General features: G+C 35.9%; 1 protein-coding gene across 1 annotated transcript in view; it reads right to left on the bottom strand.

The window, feature by feature from the left end:
• LOC133323755 (A-kinase anchor protein 9) overlaps positions 1–25,685 on the bottom strand; it is a gene marked incomplete at its 3' end in the record, with an annotated part of 86,817 nt that overhangs the window by 60,523 nt on the left and 609 nt on the right. The window contains exons 2-4 of the mRNA XM_061532676.1: positions 5,608–6,964; positions 2,988–4,354; positions 2,242–2,927 (exon numbers count right to left, since the gene is read on the bottom strand). Coding sequence (XP_061388660.1) covers positions 2,242–2,927; positions 2,988–4,354; positions 5,608–6,964 — 3,410 coding nt within the window. The remainder of the gene's footprint in view (positions 1–2,241; positions 2,928–2,987; positions 4,355–5,607; positions 6,965–25,685) is intronic.

The following is a 25,685-nucleotide window of genomic DNA, read 5'->3' as shown; positions in this document are numbered from 1 at the left end:
TTATTAATTGGTTTAAATTTATATTAATTTGGTGATAATTTAAGTATTTTTATGTTTTTATTAAAAATGAAAATTATTCATTTCAAAAATATGAACTTTGTATATAATAGGTACCATTTTCAATTAAATTTGCAACGATTTTTTTATTAAAATAAAAAGTAACGTATCTTTACAATCCGGATTTTTGAGTCAAATAGGTCAATCAATCCGGATTATAGGATACGCAATGGGTTCTGAAATGCAGTCCGGATTACCGAATAATCCGGATTGTCGAGGTCCGGATTATGAAGTTTATACTGTAACTGCAAAAACTAAACTACATCCAATTTGGTTTAAAAAAAGGTGCACAATTCTCAAGATACTGAAAATTGAGAAGGTACCGGTATTGAAAAACGGAAGGTATATGGACACTTTATCTAAACTTAGACCCATAACGTCAATTGCATTCAAGGAGTTTTCACTCTACTGGGAAATATAGAATTACATACAAATACACCCGTATATTGGGAGTTATGTTTATATGTGGATCGACCATGACCTGCCTGTAGTAACAAAAAAAAAAAAACAATATTTTTCTGATCTGCAGGTCTATTACGTTCACTAATGACCCCAATATTCTAGGGGTCACATCTTTTAGTTTATAAATGTCATCAGCCATTGCCACTGCTATTTCGGATCTGATAAAGAAACCTTGTTGACATCCTGTACATCGATAGGCCGGTCTGTGTTAAAATGTGCTGCTCCTTTGCTCCAGTGTGGTCCCCTAATATAAGGGATATAAAAAGGAGAAATTTCTAATCCAGCCTGAATGTCACACTGAGAACTGCAAATCACCTCCTTTTATAGATCGTTTTTGCGACTGGGGGTTCTACGATCCGAAACGACCCGAATCTTACTCGGACAACGTCTGTCACTTCAGACAATTTTGTAACAGCAATAGGGCTGCTACAACAACAGCCATCCTATAGATAGGTGTGTCAGGATTTATCTTCATGGCCTGAATTGAGAAGTCCGGACGTATAAAGGAAAATCTCTAGATCAATAACCCTGTCAATCAGGATTGAAAGGATGAATATAATCCTCAGGGAACACCCGCCACAGAAAGCAGCAGCTACCAAGACAAATCAGAGTGATTTTTAGATCTCGGTGGATAAGCCGCCTCAATTCGTGTTGGAGTTGAAGGCTCTGAGGTGCTAGCCAGACTTCGCACGTGATATAGGAATTCTATCAATTAAGAAGTCTTTCGCAAAATCATTCGGATAGTTCCTCTTAATTAGAATAAACTCCTTGACCGTAATCGAGTCTCTGTCCGGCCAGATAAACCGGTTGCACTAATTAACCGCTCTCTGGTAATTCTTCTTTTTAGGGATCTCTTTGGCGTTGACTCGTTTGCTGTTTCCCGTTTCCGATGACTCATACATCTTTAGGATTCGGCTTTATAGAATAAGGATTCAGTGAGGATTTGAAGTCGGCCATGGCATAGCCTTGTACCATGGTAAGGACTTGGCGATTAAGCCTGAACAAAACTTCTTTAGTTTGGAAATCCTCTTTATAGAGGATTTCCAGAAAGTATAACCGCTTTAGGATCTCTATAGAGGGCCCTCAGAAGAGGAGATCCTCTGCCTTTTTTCTGTTTAGAGAGAGTACTTAAAATATCATCTCTCTAAGGAGACATACAGGAGGTATTTTCTTTATAAAAGTCTCTGAAAGGGCGTTTTGTCAACGAATGATCCTCAAATGGCCTTCTGTTGTATGAAGACATTCTATCTGTAGTAGAACTTCCAGAAGACCAAAAGAAATTCTCATTTTAAAGGAGACCCTCAGAGTGTCTTCCGTTGTTAGTGACACCTCTCTGTGTAGAAAATTTTCAGCTGATTTTTTGTTCAAAGAGAGTATTTAAAAGATTGAATAGGAAGGCGTATCGGTGGGAAATTTGCTATTACCAACGGTATATTGATAAGGAGCTGAACTTGATCAGCGACATCAAATTCCTTTGGTTCAAGAAGCACTCTCTAAAGAGTAGACTTCAGATTTATAAGAGAAGCTCTATAAAAAATCAGAAGTATGACCGCCGTATAGACTTCAGTATAGTCTTTAGAAGGTCATACATGTTTTAGAGGCACATTGTCCTTTTCAGATTTCTAGAATACAGATTTGCCACTTAACTCTCCCGAATTAATTTAGGAAATTGTTTCTCTTTCCTGCGACATTAGAATTATCATTCTCAATGATCCAACTTACTGTTTCTCCAATTCCGCACATTTGGCTTCAAAATATTTCCTCAAATCTTCCATTTCTTGATTATGTTTGAGTTCACGTTCCTGCCGCTGCAACAAAAGACGTTGTATCTCTTCGTCTTTTTCACGCTTTTCCGTCTCCCATTGATCCATAACAATTTTTAGCTCCTGTTCACTTTTCATTCGCAGCTTTTCTAATTCTTGACATAGATAATCATCGAATTTCTTTTGAACCATAAAAAAGAGACGCACTTCACTGGGTGTTAAATATTTTTGAAATTGTTCAATTTGTTTGTTGAAGGGAGTGGAAATGATTTCCGGTTCATTTGGCATATAATCAAATTGTCGTGGCATTGAGAGTTGACGTTCTCGGGAATTGCGTGAGAATTTCTCTTCGTTGTCGGTAAAATAATGCCGCTCGAAATCATCATCACTTTCACTAACAAGATCCATAGAAATTTCCGAGATACGTTGTCCGAAATTGCTTTCCTGATCGGCTCGGGGCCAGGAGGGGCGTTTCAGCGTGTCCATGGCATCGGTTAGTTGTTTGCGAAGTAGTTGAACTTCGGTGGCTAGTTTTTCACTTTCAGTTTGCAGATTCTCCCGTATGGTCAAGGATTGCTGAAGGGATTCCGTTAGTTTGGCAATTAATTCATCACGTTTGGTTAGCTCCACATAGATATCCATGGTCTGGAAGAGGAAAAAGATGCATTAATTTCCTAGAAATATAGTTCTTCCAAAAAAGCTTACCTGTTGCCCAAAATCTTCCTGAAGGGTCCTATATTCCGTTGAGTTAGTGGCCAATGAACTGGTTTCCCTACCCGACACCGAACCCAATTGTTCGCTTGATTCTCTGCGGGACATATTTTCCAGTTGCATATTTAGTGAAGCCAAACAGGCATCTTTGGTGGCCAACATTTGTTGCAGTTCTCCCACCTTCTGTTCCAACATTTGTATCATATTTAAGCTAACTGCCGAATTACTAGTCGAAGTGGCCTCATTCGAATTACATTCCATTTCATTTTGTTTGGCTTGAGCCTCCAATTTGCTGGCCAAAGCTGCCAGGGATTGTTGTTCATCCTGGGTGGACAAGGAGTTACGTTCACTCTCCTCCGTTATATCCTCGAGGACATCTTTGGCAAATTCCACCAAGGAAACCCTTTCCATGGCTTTGGGTTGTTGAGAGTTAACATCTCCGCTCACGGTTGCAGGTGATGTGGACAACTCTGCCGATGATAGAATGTTTTCCCGCATAGCCATTATTCGACATTTCATTAATTTCAAGTCGGTCTCCTCCTCATCATCTTCCTCCTCCGTAGAATCCATCATGGTATTGCCTCCTTTGGCTACACCAATTTCAGTTTTCAGTGTCTGATCCAAATCATCATCAATTTTTGTGGAGGTTAATGGCTTCTCAGGATTATCGGGCAGACTTTCATCCAAATCCGTTACAATTTCTATGGGTGGTGAGGGTTCCACGACTAGGACCCCACAACTTTCAACTTGTTGAAAATCTGCAGGTTTAACAAAATCTTCGGTGGCATAATTTAGACTTGTTTCCTTGGATTCTGCCTTTTCCAAAGTCTTTCGAGAACTTACTTCCAATGATCCGGATTTATCCTCTTTCGGATCTTGATTTTCTTTATCCGCACTTTGTTCCAACAACAAATCATCAATCAATGTTTTGTTGTTGTCAATATAACTGGGATTCAGGGAGCTGATTTCATGATCATCCAGGGTTATTTCCAATGAAGGATTTGAGGCCATCATCTCTTCCATTGATTGATCCTTTTCGCTGTAATTCGATGATGAACCGGACAGGGGTTTTATATCGGGATTTTCAAATAATTCGGGTAAAGATGCTTTTTTGGTTGCCGTTACCCTAGCCAAGGGTTTGAGTAGAATTTTTTGTGACGATGATTCCGAGGCAGCGGGACTCACAATGTTTGTCAAGGGTTCTAAGATTTTTACGGGATTCGGTTTCACATTTTCTGCTGGCATTTTGGGATCAAGTTCGGCTTTGAGTTGTTGTTTTTCTTTTTCAAGGCTCTCCAATTTTTCCTGGTCACTTTGGAGACTTTGTAGGGCGTCCGACTTTGGAACGCTTTTGGATATATCTGCAATAAAAGGTAGGCAATTAGATAGGAGAAAAAGGGTGGATTAGGACTTCAAGAAAAAAAACGGGACCATCGAATATTTTTTGATCAAAAATGAGACATTACAAAGGAAGGGGTTTTTCTTAAAAGTCTGGGATATACGGATGCCTCCAGAGATTTTATAAAATGTGTACTGACTAGGCCTCCGCAGCCTTTGACAATTTTGTTCCTATTGAATAATTAGGCTAAGCGTACCGAGGCCTTAAAATAAATTTTTTATATAGGAAGAATCGAAACCCCCGTGTACTGAGGCCTCCCGAGAATAGTAAAAGTTAGACCTCAGGTGTACAGAGGCCTCCAAACATTTCATTTTATAGGAATAAATGAGTCCACAGGTGTTCTGAGGCCTCCAGAGGTTTTTTCTTGTAGGAAAAAAGGGGCCCTCAGGTGTATTGAGGCCTTCAATGGTTTTATTTTATAGAAAAAAATGAGTCCTCATGTGTTCTGAGGTCTCCAGAGTTGTTTTTATATAGAAAAAAACTTAGACTTCCGGTACAGAGATCCCTATAGAAAAGAAAAATCCGGTGTATCGAGGCCTCCAGTGATTTTGTTGTATAGAAAAATGGATACCTGAGGGATCCTGTGGCCTCCAGAGATTTTTTCTATAGAAAAAATGAGCCGTTAGGTAAATTCCAGAGATATTTTTCTATACAGACCTCCAGAGTAAATGAGCCCTCAGGTGTTCTGAGGCCTCCAGAGATTTTTTCTATTGAAAAAAATTTGAACTTAGGTTTACCAAGGCATCCACCGAGGCAAAGAAAATGAGACCTCCATAGATTTGTTTCTATAGGAAAAAACGAGACCTCAGGTTTACCGAGGCCTCGGCAGGTCGACAGAGGTCTACACCGAGGCAAAAATTGAGACTTCAGGTGGACTGAGGCCTCCAGAGATTTTTTCTATAGGAAAAATGAGACGTCAGGTGGACTGAAGCCTCCAGAGGCTCTTTCAACAGGTTTACCGAAGTCTCCACAGTTCAAAAGAGACCACCACAGAAGCAAAAAGATAGACCTCAGGTTTTCCGAGGCCTATGCAGGTCTCCACTGAAAAAATGAGACCTGTTCTCCAGAATAGTTTCTATAGATACAAATTAGACTTCAGGTGTACTGTGCTATCCTGAGACCTCCAAGATGTCTTTTTTATAATAAAAATAAAACCTTAAGTGTCCCGAAGTTTACTCATCATTTTTTTTTTTTTTTTTTTTTTTTGCAACTTACCCTTATTACTTTCCCCTCCAGCACCCTCTGGCAACGACAAGGGATAATCTCCATCCGACACTAACGATTCAGGATCTTCCACAGGTTCTTCTTGCAATTCGGAAACATCATGTGAGGTACTTTGATTACTTAAACTCTGTTCCGCTGGGTTATTCTCCTCCTCCTCCTCCAGTCCCAGACTGGCACTCCGTTCCTCCGATTGTAGTACTGAACGAATTTCATGTTTATCTTGTTGTAGACCCAACGATACTTCATCACTGTCCTCCAAAACAAAATGTTGGGCTAATTTACCGCCCGATAACTGATCGTCGTCGATTTTAAATTGACCCTCATCACTTGGTGAACTTTTTTTACTCTTTCCCGATGATAGTTTTTCCGAATTTCCAATACTTGATAAATCGGAGAGATCAATGCCAAACATTTGTTCCGATTTTGGGGTAAGGTGTGGTGGTTGTGGTTTTTTACTTGGTCCCGGTAGAGAATCTAAGGAATCCACCTGTTCATCACTAATCTCTTCTAGAGCCTCCTCGATTTCTTCTTCAATTTCATCGCTGGGTTCATCACTTAGACTAGAAAGAAGATTTGTGGAACTTCGTTGTGGCACATTACTCTGGCTGGTGGTATTGTTAGATCGGCTAATGGCAGCCGATTGTGCTGAAGATGTTGTTGTTGCTGGTGTGGTGGTGGCCGCAGTCGTTGTTGTGGTTTTTTGAGAGCCCTCCATTATATCAATTGTAATGGAGCTGGTTGGCTCATCGAAATATGTCGATAATGAAGCTGTGTCGCTTAGACTTACTGTTGGCACGACCTCCTGCTGTAAAAGTTCAATGGTATCCAGGGAGCAGGGGGAATCGTTGGCTACTTGTTGTTGTTGTTTCTGTTCTTCACTTTCACTCTCTGCTGACTTTTCAATGGTAAATGTTAGGCGTGATTCTGCTGCCGTTTCGTTGTGTTGCTGCAACAATTGTTCCGCTGGTGGTGATTGTTCATGATGGGCGACACAGCAACCCGGCAGACATTGTTGCAAATGTTCACACGAGAGGGTTTTCGATGATGATGATGCTGCTGGTGTATGACTTATAAATTCTAATGTTGGTATTAATTCAATATTATTTATTGTTGTTGGTGTTGTTGTTGCCGTGGCAGCTTCTGTAAATACCAAATGTGAGGAGTCGGGTTCCTTGTTGGGTATTTCACTGTCGTTTGCGTTGCAAGGTTTAGCTGCATACACCACAATATCTGAAGTGATATCTTGACTGTTGGTTACATTCAAATATGGATGGATTGTTGCTGTTGCCGCTGTCGGTATCGGTGTTGAGGTCTTGTATGTTGCTCGGGGGCGCAACAATGTTGTGATCTGTAAATATGGAGGGGAAATAAAGGAATTATTAAATGTAAAGAAGGTGAAAATTGCTTATGAGCTGTTTTTCAATAAAAAATGAGACGTCAGGTGTACTGAGGCCTCCAGAGTATTGAGGACCTCCAAAGATTTGTTTCTATAGAATAGGAAATGCCTTAGGTGTACTGAGGTCTCAAGAGATTTTTAAATAAAATGACAAAGGCCTCCGGAGATCTTTTGTACAGAAAATAATTTCTACTATTGAAAAAATGGCCTCAGGTGTGCCTGTAGAAATGTTCTACTATAAAAAAAATTGACCTCATGTGTACTGAGAACTCAAGGGATTTTTAAATTAAACAAAATGATATCAGGTTTACTAAGGCTAGATTTTTTATACAGAAAATAATTGCATGCGGTGCACTGAGGTCTCCAAAGAATTTCTTCTATGGAGAAAAAAAAGCCTTTGGTGCACTTCACCTTCAAATATTTTCTACTATAGAAAAAATTAACCTCATGTGCACTGGGACCTCCAAGTATACTGAGGTCTCAAGAGATTTTTAAATAAAACAAAATGACTTCATGTTTACCAAGGCCTCCAGAGATCTTGTGTACATAAAATAATTGCCTACGGTGCTTTGAGGTCTTCAAAGAGTTTCTTCTATTGAAAAAATTACCTCATGTGTACTGAAGCCTCCAGAGATTTTCTACTGTAGAAAAAAGTTGGCCTCATGTGTACTGAGACCTCCAGGTGCACTGAGGCCTCAAGTAATTTTTAAATAAAACAAAATGACTAAGGCCTCCAGGATCATTTGGACTGAAAATAATAGCCTACGATGTCTTGAGGTCTCAAAAGATTTTTTTTCTATTTAAAAAATGAATTGTTCATGTGTACTGAAGCATCATATGTACTGAGACCACCAGAGATACTTTCCTATTGCAAAAGTTGGCCTCAAGTGTACTGAACTTTTTTATAAAAAAAAACTGAGGAGCCTCAATTCGATATGAGGCAATTTTTCTATAGAAAAAATCGCTGGAGCCTTCAATACATCTGAATTCATTATTTTCTTTTAAGTTCTATTTTGAGGCAATTTTGTCATAGAAAAATAATGTCTGGGGTCTCAGCTCACCTGAGGTCATTTTTAATAGAAAAAAATCAGTGGAGTTTTCAGTTGGATCGGTGGCCTTTTTTCTTTAGAAAAAATTAATGGAGAACTTAGTACAATTGAAAAAAATTGCCTCTGAGATTTGTTCCTACAGAAAAAAAACTGAGACCTAAGGTTTACTGAGGTCTCCAGAGATTTTTTTTAATAGAAAAAATTAAACAAGTAAAAAAGTCCTTTAGTCCGTCATGCCGAACTATTTACACCCTCCACCATGAGCTAAGGAGTTTAAACGTTCACTCAAAATAACAAAAATCTATCGGAACTTTTATCTGGGGGTTTCAGTTCAATTGAGGACATTTTTTCCTACAGAAAAAAATCATCATAGACCTCAGTTGGATCGGTGGTCGTTTTCCTTTTTAAAAAAAATTAATGGAGACCTCAGTACACAAAATTACCTCTGAGACTTGTTCTTACAGAAAAGATGACTCCTCAGATGCATTGAGGCTTCTATAATTGTTTATAGAAAAAACTGAGACTTAAGGAATACTGAGGTCTCCAGAGATTTGTTGTATAGAAAAATATTAAATGTTTAAATTGAACAAGTAAAAATTAATTTAGTTCGTGAGGCCCTATTATTTACCACCATGATCTAAGGGGTTTGAACGTTCACTCAAAATAACAAAAATCTATCGGAACTTTTATATCGTTTCCAGAAGAAAACGAAGTACCAAAGAACAGACACTCAGATTGTGGAAAATTGGTGGCTATATATAAACATGGACTTATATGAAAGTGTTCGATGAAGAAGTTGTATACCGGCGAAGATCCCAGAATCCCGGAATCCGAAAATTCCAACCGTGTTAGAAAGGGTGCATGTCTGGCTCTCGTATGAACTAGGATTATTGACATCGCTCTAAAATTAACAAAATGGAGGACCTTTGAAAAAATATTTTTGGAAAATCGCCGATTTTTGACCAAAAACCATGTTAAAAAATAAGCAAGATCTTCACCGATTGGCTTTATCCTAGTTAATACGATAGCTATACACTCACAGAGAAACGTGTAAAAATTTGGAATCGATTGGGTTATTAGTTTTTAAGTTATCGTGTCCGCCATTCGCAAAAGAGAAAAACGCGTTTAAAGTTTGAGAAGCCCTTTAGCCGTCACTGACACAATAAATAGGCTATATCTTCAAGAGTTCTTCAGATTTTCACTTGAAATTTTGTAGGGACATTCATGAATTAGTGTAGATTCGAATTAAATCAAAAAAATTTTTGACCCCGAGAATGGGGGGGGGGTCCCCTTAATAAATTTTTGTGTAAAGATTTTGTTACAATGATAATCCGAAATATCAAATTACAGCTATTTTTGGTAGCGAAATTTTCGACCAAATGAGAACCCTAAATATCAAATTGGAGCTAATTCGGTATTTGGCTATATGATAGGGTCTCCGATGAATATTTCGAGTTATTCGTATGAGAAGCAAAGGTATAATTTTGAAAATTTTTTGGAAAAAATTACTATATATTTTTAGAGGGCCATCAGATCCGTATTTTTTGCTCCTGTTACTCGTCTTGGGAGCATAGGGCTTACGTAAAGCATTGACATCTTACTCGAGTAGTCCTTGTTTTAATTTCGTTAAACATTATTCTATTATTCGAGCTAAGTAGATGATTGGTCTGCTGTAGACTATCCTAAGTGGTGGGGTTGCCATCTATCGTTGCCTAGAAACAACGACACATATTTTAATTATTATATAGTTCTTGGGATCATTGCTTATTTAGGGTTGCCATTATCCTGAAGGTGGCGCTATCTTCTACCAATTCTACTTTGGTTTCAATGTTGCTTATTAGAATACCGGGTGGATTCGGAGGCATTTCAACTGGCGGATAATGTAGGTTACATTATCCTTATACGAATATATTCGAAAAGCACTTTGAAAGAATGTAGTCCAAAAGATAATATTTGTTGAAAGGTACACCATCAAATAAGACAATTCGGTTAAAAAATATTCAGGTGGAGGGTATAAAAATGGCTGAGATTATCAGCTTTTTCTACACAGACGTCTAGAGTATTTTTCCCATAAAAATTTGCCTCCAGATATATTTTTCTATAGAAAAATATGTTTTATTAAAATTAAATTCGTGCCCTTAAAAACTTAGGACGCCGTTATTTAGGACATTTATGATAATTTCATTGTCATCCATATTTGCTTTGCCAAATACCCCAAAAAATTCCCACATGACCCAAATAAACCACACATAGTCTTTTCATAGTCCTCTGAAAAATATTCCTTAAAAATTCACACTTCTAGGGCTGATACCCCTATCAAACATATTATTTAAAAATCTACGAAGAATCTATGCTTCTTATTGCGATAGTACCTCAAAAATTCATGTTTTAAATTTTCCCCAATTTTTCCCTACCCTCGTAATTATTATTATTGTTTTTAGCTTTTAATTTCTAACAAATCGTTTTTATGCAAATATGAATGCACATCGGCTGTTCTAGTTTTATGACCGACTTACACAAATATTCTTATTCATTTGCTCTCTGTGCTCAAAGGCATCTTCACGTTGCGACCGTGTTTGTTCACTTTGTCACTTCAAAACATTAATAATTTAGGTTGTTGTTAAATTTGAATTTGAGCAAAAATGATCTAGGCTGCGGACTATTGCCCCACAAATAGGAGATAGTTTTTTTATATTTCTTATAAAAAAATGAGCAATACCTATAAACATATTTGATGGGTGTGTTGTGGTTTATTTGGGTCATGTGGGAATGTTTTCGGGTTATTTGGCAAAGAAAAGAATGGGTGATAGTGCAATTGTAGTAAGGGCATCTTTTTCGTTCAGGGCATAATTCTTTTTTTTAAGAAAATATTATCGTGACTCTTTTTATTTGTTTTCTATCTTCAAAAAATTACACCTGAAGCAACTTTTTTCTATAGAAAAAAATCTCTTGAGGACCGACTACATGTGAAGCCATTTTTTTCCTATAGAAAACATGTCTGGGGTTCAGAAAAATTTACGCCCCATATAAGGAGACATTTTTTCTCCTAATTTCAAAATTTATTAGAAATTTAATTTAATTACCACAACAACTTCCCCAATAAATTTCCTTTCATGGATGAACGGCAATATTTGTCGGATTTTATGATAATAATAGAAATTGTTCGAAAGGGAGACGACATCTATACCAAATCAATGATCCCTATAAAATTTCCATGTAACTTCGTGGCTATTTATATTTACAGTCAATATTTTTATTTTTAATTTTTATTTCCTGTGATTCTCCTTCACCTTCTACTCACTCACACCCACAATCTTCTATAGCCAACATGCCGGTCTTTTCATCACTTGGCTACAAAGAAAAAGGAAACCTAAGAATCACAGCCATAAATCACTCAACTCGAGCAATTTTTGGAGTGGCTGAGGTTTTCATTGGTCCATGGAAATATTAACAAAATTTTATGGACAAATATTTAGAAATCCCGTGAAATAAAACTTCGGAAAATAGCAGCTTTAAAGTGGAAATTTGTGTACGAAAGTGTCACATAACATGAAGTGTTTTTTTGGAGTGGGGGAGGTATTTTTTTCAGAGGAAATCTTAATATTGTTTCTGGTGCAAGCATCAAATAATCGATTCGGGATTTCTTTCTGCAGGAAAAGACTGTATAAAGTTGCTGAGGTTTATTAAAAAATATAATTTTGATCGAAAATATAGAAGTCTTTAGACCTGAAGTAGGTATTCATTAAATTGTTTGCGGATTTTTTTCTACCTCTCAATGTCATTTCTAGTGTTGGATTCATTAAAAAATTTTTCTCATCAAAAAAATACCCATCCTCAGACCTGCAGTACCCTTTCATTCATTAATATTTTTTAATGCGGATTTATTTTCTATCATCCTCTTAAAATCCCATATCCTCTTCATGCCATTCTGGCATTGCCATCAATAACAATTTCTGTGATTTAAAAAAAATCTGCATATCTGTTATCCCCATCCCCCTTCAACTATTTCCATTTCCCACTTTATTCAATTACATTCTAGACAAATTGTAGGCACTTCAAAACCGAACACAGACACACACACAGAAGAAGTAGCGTCCATCATATTGAATACTCAGATTTCAATTTGTCTTCTCTGTCGGATAACTCTTCTGCAAAATGATCATCAATTAAAAACAAAAAAATACCAACCAAAGATTGCCGACTGGGCTGAGTCTCTGGAAATGCTTATCTTTATTCTGTAATAATTTCCAATTGATTTGACCTGCATTTCATCATCATCATCAGCGGCAGTCTGAGCTGCAGCAACAGTTAAAAATGGAGAAAAACGGCCAGTGGCATCATCTTCTTCATCATTATTATCAGGCAAAACAATTCAATTTTCCTTACTGGCGGCTATTCGTTTTTTTTTTTGGGATATTTAATTACACTTGGGCGTCCGACCATCCACCTAACCAATGTGCCCCCTTCCTCCCGCAGTGCCCACTTAAGAGATGGCATCATGATGTACATGTAAATGTTTCGAAAAACGCTACAGATGATGACTTAATGAACATTTGATGGATTGCATCTGTTGGGATGATTTTGTATTGGGTAAATGGGTGGAGGGAAAAGGGGGTCTGCTGGGAAGTCAAGTGAATTGAAAATAGAAATTATGGAAAATTGTTTTTTTTTTTTTTTTTTTTTTTTTTTTTAAAAAAATAGAGGTCCATGTGTCTGGCGACTTGAAGGAGAATTCACATTCAAATATTTCTAATAATAAAATTCAAGAAAATGTTAATTTTTCTTTGGGGGCTGTGGGAGAATTTGCAGGAATAAAATTTTTAAGATTTTTTCAAAGAGGCAGCAGAAGTTCAACATTTTTTTCAATAGAAAAAAAATTACATCAGATTTATTTTATGGCAAAAATGACCAAAACCTGCAGCGATTTTTTTAGTAAAAAAACCCTGGCAACTGGGGATTCCAGCGAATCTCAGCTCAGAAAAGTGAGGCCTTCGGAGACTTTTTTCTATAGAAATATAGCCGGAGGGGAATAAGGGCCCCAGCGATTTTTTCCTATAGCAAAAAATTGTTTCAGATCTAACTGAGTTCTCCACATTTTTTTCTAAAAGAAAAAATGGCATCAGAACTATCTGAGGCCTCCAATGATTTTTTTTTTCAATAGAAAAAAATTGCCTTAGGTATATTCAGGTCTGCAGGGCTTTTTTCTATAGAAAAAATACTTTAGGTGTCCTGCAATTTTTTTCTATAGAATCATTGGACTCAGGTGTACAACTGCACCCAGCGATTTCTAATAGAAAGAATTGGTCTCAGATCTGAGGCGTCCAGCAATTTTTTCTATAGACAAAAATTGCCTCAAGTGTCCTGAGGTCTCTCTTTTTGTAAAAAAAATGGCCTCAGGTGTACTCAGGTATCCAGTGATCTTATTTTCTATAAAAAAAGGCGTCAGGTGTACTGAGGTCTCCTGCGATTTTTTTCTATAGAAAAAATGGACTGATGTCTACAGCGATTTGTTTCTATAGAATACAATGATTCAGCAAACTTCTAATAGAAGAAATGGTCTCAGATCTAACTGAAGCATGCAGCGATTTTTTCTATAGACAAAAATTGCCTCTAGTGTCCTGAGGTCTCCCTTTCTGTAGAAAAAATGGCCTCAGGTGTATTGTTTTTTTTTCAGTTGTACTAAGGTCTCCTGCGAAATGAAAAAAATGGACTCAGGTGTACTGATGCCTCCAGCGATTTTTTATATAGAATAAATTGCTTCAGCAAACTTCTCATAGAAAAAATTGCCTCAGGTGTACACAGTTATCTAGTAATCTTTTACTATAGAAAAAAGAATATTGCTTCAGATATACTGAGGTCTCCTGCATTTTTTTAGTAAAAATTACTTCAAGTGTAGTAATGCCAACGATTTTTTTCTATAGAATAAACTTTTTCAGTAATCTGAGGCTCCAGCGATTTTTTCTAAAGACAAAAAGAGACTTCAGCCTTTTCATTGACACCATCATTCCTAAAAAAATCGCTTGAGGTCTCAGGAAATCTAAGGAAAAATTAGTTCTATAGAAAAGGCCTCAGTACATATTGTGTAATTTTTTATCGAAAAAATCTATGGGCCCCAAAAAGTTCACACCCCATTTAAAGAGTATTTTTCACTTACATACAAAATTAACTAGAAATTTAATTTATTTACCACAACAACTCCCCCCAATAAATTTCCTTTCATGGATGAATAATTATATTTGTTGGATGCGATGATAATAATAGAAATTGTTCGAAAGGGAGACGACATCTATACCAAATCAGTGATCCCTATAAAATTTCCATGTAACTTCGTAGCTATTTTATATTTATAGACAATTTTTTATTACTCCTCCTACCTTTACCCACAATCCAGAAATTTTTTCTATAGGAAAACAATTTATTTTTTATTAAACAAAAATTATTTATGCCCTTTATAATCTGCCCTTATGCTAATTTCATTGTCACCCATATTCGCTTTGCCAAATAACCCGAAAACATTCCCACATGACCCAAATAAACCAAAACACACCACTCAAATGTATTTATAGGTATTTAAGATTTTGTACAAGAAACACAAAAATTAATTTTTCGGATTTGTAAGGCAATAGACCAAAGCCCAGGTCATTTTTGCTAAAATCAAATTTAACAACAACTAAATTATTAATATAGAGAAGTGACAGAGCGAACAAACACCAGCTGAAACGTCAAGATGCCGCTGAACACAGAGAGCAAATGAATAAGAATATTTATGTAAGTCGGTCATAGAACTAGAACAGCCGAAGTGCATTCATATTTGCATAAAAGCAATTTGTTAGAAATTATAAGCAAAAAATATTAATAATAATTAAGAGGGTGGGAAAAAATCAGGAAAACTAAAAGTCAGATTTTTTTAAATTCTTGTAAACAGTAAGGAGTCTAGATTCTTTAAATAATATTTTTTTTACAACATAATCTTTAAATTATTAAAATATATTTATGAAAGGAGTATCACCGCTAGAAGTGCGCATTTTTAAAGTATGTGTTTCAGAGGATTATAAAATATAGAAGCTATGACTTCTTTATGAAAAGTACTATAACAGCCAGATGGCGGTGGCGCATTGTACTGGACTATAAACCAGTGGGTGAGGATTCTAATCCCTGCGAAGCATCAAAAAAAGGATTACATCCCTCTCTAGATGACATGTATCCAAAGCCCCCTGACATTCGAATAACCAAAGTTGGTATCTACATCAAAACAAAGAGCGCCAGGCAGAATAACATGTCAGCACTAAATAAGCAAGTATCCAAACCAATGCACAAAATTCACAGAGGCATTGCTTTTAGACAAATATAGATGGCATCACTATCACCTAAGGCAGGCTACGGCAGACATACGCAGCACAGGTGAGAGTGTCGCAGTGCAGTAGATAATGTGACAGACTACAAACCAATGGGTCCCGGAATCGAATCCCAGCGGAGAAGAAAAATTCTTTTAATGTGGTTTTTGAATATTTGTAAAGAAGTCTTAAAATTCTCGTCGCAGCCCAATCACGGCATCAACCAATAATAATAACCAATCACGGCATCAACAAACGAATCTAGGAATGGCAGGAGATAGCGCCACCCAGAGGAAATTGGACATACAAAATAAGTGTGGACATCTCCGCACTGCAGTGCGGATTTCTGAAGTATATTTTTTAAAAGATAGCTTTTGGGGCGAATTTTTTGAAGAGTCTTGATTTTTAAAATATTTTTTCTGCAAATATAACAGCTGAGGACGTGGATTTTGTAAAGAATATTTTTGTCGTTGGACTGTCATGCTTGGATATTTTTTTTAATATTTTCCATGGGGATACTTACATCCCCCTCCAGATGAAATGCATCCAAAGGCCCCTGCCATTCTAATACCTATACCCTGAGGAAAATGGCAACACTACATAAGCAAGGACATCAACCACTGCAAAACAATTCCGGGATGTGTCATTGTTTCTAGGCAATGATAGATGGCAGCCCCAATCACATAGTACAGCCTACGGAAGACCAATAATTTACTTACTAACATAAGGTCGAATAGAATAAGATGTCGATGATCTGTGAAATCTATGTGCTCCTAACAGGAAAAACGTCAAGTTTAAGTCAAGGATTATCGTAGACAGACATTTCTGATAATATCATGGCTGCAGGGGTGGAGACCCCAACCATCCTAATACCTACCAACACATAAAATTACACAAAATACAAATGACAGGAGAGGCACCACCCAGAGGAAAATTGCTATACTTAATAAGCAAGGACCACAACCACTGAACACAATTCAAGGAGGCGTTGTCTCTAAGCAAAGATAGATAGCAGTCTCATAATTTGAAACAAGCTACAACAGAAAAATAATTTACTTAGCTGGAGTAAAAAATACTATGTAGTAAAATGTCGATACTTATTATTTAGACTTTCACAGCCATAAGCGTGGATTTTCTATAGAATTTAAGAAGACTATCTGTAGGCGTGATTGTTTTAAGAATCTTGATTTTTTAATATTTTTCTGTGGGTATCGCAGCTGCAGGCGTGGATTTTGAAAAGGATATTTTTTTGCAGTGGACTGTCAAAGCCAGCAGCTTGGATATTTTATATATCAACACACGCGAATAACACAAAATAGAATTAGCAGAAGAGAGTGCCAAATGACAGCACTAAACAAGCAATGACCCCAATCACTGCACAAATTTCAAGGAGGCGTTCTTTCTAGGCAATGATAGATGGCAGCCCCAATTACGTAGTACAGGCTACAACAGACTAATCATATACTTAGCAGGAAAAAATAACAATGATTAACAAACACAAGGACTAATCGAGTAAGAGGGCGATGCTTTGCGAAAGCCCTACGTCCCCAGAGTAACAGTTTAAATGGTTACAAAATAGTTTTCAAAGGTCAATGACAATTTTCAGAGGACTATCACAACTAGAAGCGAGAATTGTTTAAAGAATGCCACATGAGACTTTTTCAAGGACCAATATTTTGTGGCGTTACAAACTCTGGAATACCATACAAACATCTAATACAACATAGTTGCGTAGGGTTTAAATACTCCAAAACTTTTTGTTCATGGCTTCTACCCGGTAAATGTCCTTGAACTTGTCACCCACTTTTTCACTTCCTGGCAGTATGTCAGTATGTTAAAAACAAAGTTATTTTGCACAGGAGCGGGTAGCTGGCGAATTATTGTGCCAGTCAGTGTTTAAAAAGTAAACAAAGTAAAAGAAAACAAACAAATTGTTATGGAAACCATGAACATAACGAAATAAAACTAAAGTCCTCCAAGGAAAAGAACTACTCCTTTAATTTGATATTGCTTGGAGAATATTAATGATTATTTTCTGTGATGATGTCCCAAAAAACTAAAATAGGCAACGAATGGAAGGAAGGAAGGAAAGGTGTGTCCATTCAGTGAACACACATTTTACGCTGAAAATGTTACAAGGCAACAAAATGACACATATTTTAGGAGTGCCACAATGTGAGATGTTTTTTCTTCTGTTAATTTTAAATTTTCAATTAAGTGTGGGAAGGCGGGACAATAACTGCCAGTAGTCATATGAAACGCCTCAGACTGATTCCCAAACAATCTAGACCAAGAACAAATAACGTCTTATTACTTAATTGCCAACATCCTTTGTCCCTTCTTCCAAAAGTTTCACAATGTCGAAATGTGTGATGTCTTTTTCAAGACGTCACCGATAGGCACTCCCAAAAACCAAAATAGCGAAAATGAAATCAAACACGCAAAATGAAAAAAAAAAACACAACCAATAATTCTTTTTTGATTTACAACAAAATTTAGTAAGCATGATTAACTAAAATTAGTCCAGTCTAATTTTGTTTTATTAAGGAGCATTTCTATCTAGTTTGGCTATGCAGTATTTGGAAGGATGGGCCAAAAAGGTGTTACTCATTTCCTATGGTTTTCCACAATTAGACACAATTTGACCATAATTATTTTCAAATAGATTATGGGATTTAGCAAATAACTTTTATATAAAAAATAATAACAGTTCTGATTTTTTATTGCAAAACTTCGATCTTTAATCTCAAATTGAAAGAGAACAAAGAAATAATCCAAAATGCCATTAAAAATTCATTATAGCATATCGAATAGTACTCTGAAAAATATTCATAAACTATATTAAGATCTTAGCTATAGTAGTCGACTAAAATATTCTTTAAAAAATCCACACTTCGGGCCATGACAGTCGCCTAAAAATATTCTTTAAAAAATCCACACATCGAAATTTAATAGTCGCCTAAAAATATTTTTTTAAAACTGCAAGCTTCTATATTCTCTTAACAAATTCTCTAAAAAATCCATGCTTCTATCCGAGATAGACGTCTAAAAATATTCTCTTAAAAAATGTTCTAAAAAATTCATGCTTCTATCCGTGATAGTCGCCTAAAAATATTCTTTAAAAATATCTACGCCTCTAGCCGTGATAGTCGCCTTAAAATATTCTTTTAAAAAATCCACGTTTCTAGCCGTGACAGTCGCCTAAAAATATTCTTTAAAAAATTCACGCTTCCTGCCTAGATAGTTATCTGAAATATTCTTTTAAACATATCTACGCTGCTGGATGTGGAAGTCTTCTAAAAATATTCTTTAAAAAAATCCACGCTTATAATCGCCTAAAAATATTCTTTAAAAATCCACGTAATAGTCGCTCTAAAAATATTCTTTAAAAATCCACGTAATAGTCGCTCTAAAAATATTCTTTAAAAAATCCACGGTTCTAGCCGTGATAGTCGCCTAAAAATATTATTTAAAAAACTCCAAGCTTGATGTCGCCTAAACATATTCTTTGAAAAATCCACGCTTTTGGCAGTGATAGTCGCCTAAAAACATTCTTTAAAATAACCACGCTTATAGCTGGGATAATCCGCGCTACTAGCCGATATAGCCGCCTAAAAAATTCTTTAAAAAATCCGCATTTCTAGTAATGATAGTCGCCTAAAAATATTCTTTAAAAAATCCATGTTCGAGCCGTGATAGTCGCCTAGTCGATTAAAGAGGTGGCCATGGTGCATAACGTTTGATCTTCGTTTGTTGGATTTTCCGATTTCTTCGAAGACATTATGCAATGATATTAGGGTGTACCCCACACAGAACTTACCGACCTACGTTGCTCAAGTTGAAGAGTCAACATTTGCCGAAAAAACAGGCGATTATTTGCTTTAAAGGGATTTTTTGCAGGAGAACATTCGATGGATTTAGCTTGTCTGTCTATTGAAGCTCCAAGAGAACCAATTTGAGAGTTAAATTGTGAAAGATCCAACGATAGCGAACCTATTTTATGCCCAAATGTGCATGCATTGGCGAAGATCAACCGAAAGATGCCTCTAACTCACGGTATGTCACATACCGATTAGCATTATCGATTCACCCACGGCATTAAGGTTCGAATCCCATTAGAAAAGGTAATTTTCGTTCAAAGTGTTTTACGAACATTTGTAAGTGGCTTAAATTCTCTTACAAATGTTCCTCCAGATGAAATGTATCCGAAGCCCCCATGCCCTTCTAATATTCAACCTCACCATTAATATCAACACATGAGTATAACACAAAATACGAATGACAACAGATAACGCCACCTAGAAGAAAATTAAAACAATGATCGATACCACTGCCAACAAATTCTTAGAGACTTTAATTCTAGACAACGATAAATGGCGGCCTCATCACATAGGACAGGCTACAGCGGACCAAATAAAATAGGAAGGGCAGCACATAGAGCCACCCACAGGATAATGACAATAATAAATAAGTAGGGACACGAACCACTGGAGAAATTAAGGGAGGCGTTGTTTCTAGGCAACGATAGATGACAGCCGCTTCACATATGACAGGACACATTAGAAAAAGCATCTACTTAGTGGAAATAAAAAAATAACAATATGTTCTCAACAGGGTAAACATTTTGCTATTCAAGGTGCTTTTCGACAGGGTTTTTTTTAGGGAGATGGTCAAATGCTTTTCGACAAGTTTTTTTTTTTTTTAAAGATGCTCAAATTGTGCGAGATTCAACGAGAGCGAACCCATTTCACAGCCAAGTGTTCGTGTACTAGCGAATATATGCTGGTGGAAGAAGGATGCCTCTATCTAACGGTATGTCACATATCGATCGGATCACGCACGGCATCAAGGTTCAAATCCCATTGGAGGAGGAACTTTTCTTTCAAAGAATTTTTCGAATATTTTTAAAAACGGGCTTACATCCCAATCCAGATGACCTCTAATATCCAAGACCTTCTAAATTCAACCTCGACATTAATATGCGCTCGTGAGCATAACACAAAATATGAATGGAAGGAGATAGCCCCACCCAGAAGACATTTAAAGTTATGACCCGAATCACTGCCCACAAATTCCAAGATCCGTTGTTTCAAGGCAACGATAGATGGCGGGCCGGTTACACGGGACAAAACAACATAGAAAGGGCTGGATAGCGCCACTAGAATAATGGCAACACTAAATAAGTAGGGACTCCAACCATTGCTCAACTACAATTCAAGGTGGCGTTGTTTTTAGACAACGATAGATGACAGCTTAATCACTTAGGACAGACTAAGCATCTACTTATTTGAAATAAAACAAATATTATGTTTTCAAGAGAGTTAACAATAAAAAAATGCAGATCTTATAGGCCTCTGAAAATATCCAATATAACATCTTCCAAAAATTTCAAAATAATGCCTCTGACTGTCTTTGGCGAAATATATTCATATTCAAGTTCGTTTTGAATATAACCAAACGGAAGTGTGAATGCATTTCATAGTATCATGTTGTGTAAGTGATATGTCACTTAACGAACAATAAAGTCATTTATTTATCAATGGCTTGTCTATCAGTAAAGTGGCTGTGGCTTGAATCCGCCATTTATGGAAGCGCATTGCAATGATGTCACAAAAAATGCGATTCCGATTGCTGCACAGTTTTTGTTAAACCACTAAAATTTTTATACGAGAAGTTTTAAAATATTATTTTATTTAAGGGGTTTTAATAAAAATGTTGATTCCTTTCTGGTCTTAATACACACCTCCCCCCTTTAATTTTTCGACGGGTGGATTAACATATAAAGGAAATAAGTCCAAATTTTCAAATTTTGCAGGAGAGAGGAAAAAATAGACGGCCACTCATTACTACAAAAAAAGGACATTATTGATTTTTTTTTAAATCGATGTATTTTTACTTATTGAACATGTCTGTATCAAAAACTCAATTTCTAGAAAAAGTGGACTTATTGCCTTTTCACGTTAAGCCAACGATATGATTGATCACCACATCCAAACCCCATTAGGAATGGGATCCATCATAATTTTAAACTCAAAAACCATATTGGATCCCTGATCGATTATCTTCTCTTAATTTTTATGGCAATTTTTTTGTACAAAACTCAATCTCATTTTATTCACGTGCTAACTCACACACATACACACTCATCCTCACTACACTTCAAATAGAGCACATTCGGTTGTTTATTATTCGGTTCGGCTTTTTTAATGGTTCACATTTCTTTTCACACTTTACTATTTGCAAAAATAAAAAAATCAAATAAAACAAACCCCAAAGAAAATAGAGAAAGAAATGTTTTTGATGCTAAAAATGTATTGAAAATAGAATTTATTTTGCAAAAGAAAAAAAAAGAAGTAGCAAAAATAAATTAGGAAAATATTGAGTCATTAAACACATGGATGGATGGGAGCAGAAGTTTCGTTTTCTTTTAAAACAAAATAGATGTGTGTATAAATTTAGAATACAATCTGGCTAAGTAAATCAATAATTTCGTTAATTTGCAATTTGTATCGAATTTATGGGGAATAATTGAAGAAATGTAAATGTTCTTGAAAGTTGTTGAGAAATTTTTTGAAAATCAGGCATGAAAACACAATATTGGAAAAAAAGATTAGAAAAATTCCAGACACATTATTTATTATGCCAAAGTCCGCTAAGTTTGATCATAATTTAAATACTGATCACACAAAAATGTTTCAGTGGAATTTTTATAATTCCTTTCGCAAATTAGCTGACAGTTTTGTATTCTTTTTTCAGGTATTCTTACTGGATTTATAGGAAAAAAAGTGATGTGCTGATACTCTGGAATCAGCAGCCAACAACCTGAAAAGCTATATTACAGCCACTTCTGTTGGCATTGCGTCTGAAGGTTATGTCGGAACATGGAGCAACATTGAACATTTTTTGTAAATATGTGCTCCTCTCCAAAAACCTGAAAAATCAAATTACAGAAACTTCGCTTAGAAAATGGGTCTAACATTAAAAATTGCCGACAATGGGACGGTACCGTTATATTTCGGCCATACAGAAAATATGTTTTTTATTAACCCTTTGTGGCCCAATGTTGCCCACAGGCAACAAAATGTTTTAGAGCTTATATTTTATATGCAGCTAGTAGATATGTATTATTTGGATTTCATATGTCAAGACCTGATTATGGACGACACATATCAAAAGAAAAATCAAAAAAATTCAAAATTTTGGTAAAGTTATGAGCATTTCAATATAGAGAAGAGGGTAAATATGTGTACAGTACTAATTTGTGTATACAGTCCAAATTATTTAAATCGCTTCGTATTCAAATTGTACAAATTCTACCCTCAGAATTATTTTTGATTCTTGTAAAATTGAATATAGAGAATAATATAAATTGATTTTTCTGACAATTTTGCATTTGGTTTTCTTGATATTGGACTTTAATTTTTCCGAAAGAATGTACTGTATCTCCCAAATGCAAGGATGTATCGATGTCAAATTTTGTGCATATCCTATTTAGGATAGTTGCATTAAATCTGTGAACAGGGTTAACAATGTTTTTTTTTTCTTTTTTCGTGTAACGTCAAACTGAAATCGGAGACTTATTTTACATATCTATACTAATAAAACAGTAATGACTGACCTAACTATTCATCAACGCCCAGACGAAACGGCTGAAGCTGGAATCTTGAAATTTAGGGTGAGGGTCAATCTTGGTCCAAAGGTGACAGATAAGGCTGGGTTTGTGGAAATTCGAACTAGAACTAAATGTGGTTCCATTTCTATTTCGCGAACCGGTAGAACTGGAACTCTTAATTTTGAAATAAGGGTCACGGATGGAGTGTAGAATAGATATAGCAAAGGATTTTTTTGACATTCGAACTACAAGTTCCAAAAAGTACTAAAATGTACCAAATTTGGTACAATTTCGTAGCATGTGAATGGAAATTTGGAATGCGAATTAAGGTTGAGAAGTAAGATGATTTAAGGAGATGGTTTTGAAAGCGTGTATATTTGACACAAATATAATTTGGAGGTACAAATGGAGCTAGAATCCTGAAATTTGAAATCAACATTTCCGTCGGAGTGTGGGATTAATATATGTATGTGGTTTTGAAAAAAGAAAATTAAGAACAAACTTTTCTATCAAGCTTTGAAAATAATGAACAGACAAAATTATTTATAAAGATATATCGGTTATAACTACCGTATCCATAGTCCCGAGAAGGAGTAAAAAACGTGCTAAAAACACCCAATTTAATGAATAAACATTATTCACCGGAAACAAGCTCCCCAAAATACTGACCTTTGGGGTGGACCAACATTGAGAATTTTTAGTCGGAAGATTTTCCATCATAATAATATAATAACAAATTACAATCAATGAGATAAGCACAGTAAGGAAAGTAGTAAAGTCGGACTGGGCCGACTATAAATCATTTGTGGCCATTTGAACGAACTTAAATACCTTTATCTATATGTAAACCGACTAACGTCAATCCCTACACATGCCATTCTAGAAAAACCATTTTAAATCGATTTTAAGGAAACTTGGCACACGCTGTTCGGTGTGCTCAATCTGACACCCTTTAGGTGTACAATTACCATGAATAGATCAAAATTATATATGGAAGCTATGCTATATCTTAATCTGAACCGATTTCAAGAAAACTTTACGAGATTAAATTATATTAATTTCAATATATTGTGTCAATCGGCCAAACATTGGGTCTTTAGTGCACAATTTACATTAAATCGGACGAAAAAAAAAATATATATATATATGTATATGAGAGCTATATCTATACCTAAACAAATTAGCTGCACCAAATTTCATCCAAATCGGATTATAAATGCGACCTGTACTTTATTTACAATTTAACACCAACAGAAGGACGGACACGCATAAATCGACTCAAAAATGTATCTCGTTTCGTATTGCATGTTACAAACATATGCACAAAGACATAATACTATGTACCACAGTGTGGTGCATGGTATTAACATGTGCCCAAAACCATCCAAATATCGAATATTGGGTGTCACCACCCCAAACATAAGCCAATATTGATCATTTGTGGACCAATATTGATCATTGAGTTACAGCCAATTCGGTTGAAGAACGTGTCAAAAACTCCCTAAAACCGAATATTTGGCGATACTGTTATAAATACCATCGAACTCTTCTGATAACGCAATCCATTAATCATAACTTTAGATCAATCTAACCTCATTTTCGAAAAACAAAGTCTAATGACCCCGTCGAACCATATAAACGCACCAAACAGTTAAATTTTGTGTACGGAGAGGCTTCTCAACAATAACTCTTGGGTATTCCGAGTCACAGGTGCGAACATTTTGCTTGTCGACGTCGAAACTGATGTTGAAATGAACCTCACCAGTCAAGATGATTTCTTCAATTTTATTCTAGGTAATTTTAATCACCAAAGACACGACATTGAATATGGTGTAATGCCGTTGAATACGGTGTAAGGTCTCATTAAAGACCCTGCCCGAAAAACTAAGTCGAATGACCCTGCCGGAGAATGAGAATAAAGGAGCGTCTCAGCAGAAAGTATTGGAGGTTTCGACCCCAGACGCTCAAAATTTTATTGTTGGCGTCGATAACATGCCAAAGATAGGTTGCGGGGTCAAAATTCAGGGTTTTATAATGGTCACCACAACCAATCATCAGATCCTTACGCCATGGATCAAATTGAGCATCTTATAGATACAATACATCGTAGGTGCGCTGCGTAATCAAAAATAATGGTTATGCTGTCGACTACTAGCAAAATTTGCTTAGTTATAAAAATAAATTAAAAAGTTGCTTTAGTTTTGACCATGCAAAAATTGGGTCAACTTAGTTTTCCATACAATATTTTTAATTTCAAAATAAATTTTACGTTTATATATATATATATATATATATTTAATAAATAAATTGCCTATTTATTTATCCAGTTTGCAATTTATGTTGCTTTAGTTTTGGCCACCAGTGTATTTTTCAAGATTTAAATGAAGAGAAAATGATTTACAACAATTTTTTGTTGTTGTTTTTTTTCTTATTAAAGGAAAGTCCTTAATTTCGATGGCGAGCATGATATCTCCTCACTGGAACATCGGAATCCGAAAATTCTAACTGCATTTGAAATAATACAAGAGTACATGGATTATTGAATTCGTTCAAAAATTAACAAAATGGCAGACTGCAGTTTGTGATTCTTAATGAGTTGAAATCTTTCCGACTGATTATTATAAATATGGATCCACTTTGTTAGCACTGATATAAATCAGTATCAATTTTTAATCCCT

Source organism: Musca vetustissima, unplaced genomic scaffold (genome assembly GCF_032173495.1).
Source record: "Musca vetustissima isolate MV318-11 ecotype Yass unplaced genomic scaffold, APGP_CSIRO_Mvet_v1 utg28465, whole genome shotgun sequence".
In the NCBI taxonomy this organism is placed as follows: domain Eukaryota; kingdom Metazoa; phylum Arthropoda; class Insecta; order Diptera; family Muscidae; genus Musca; species Musca vetustissima.
The sequence above is the reverse complement of the archived record's forward strand: the minus strand, read 5'-3'. Positions and strand labels throughout refer to the sequence as shown.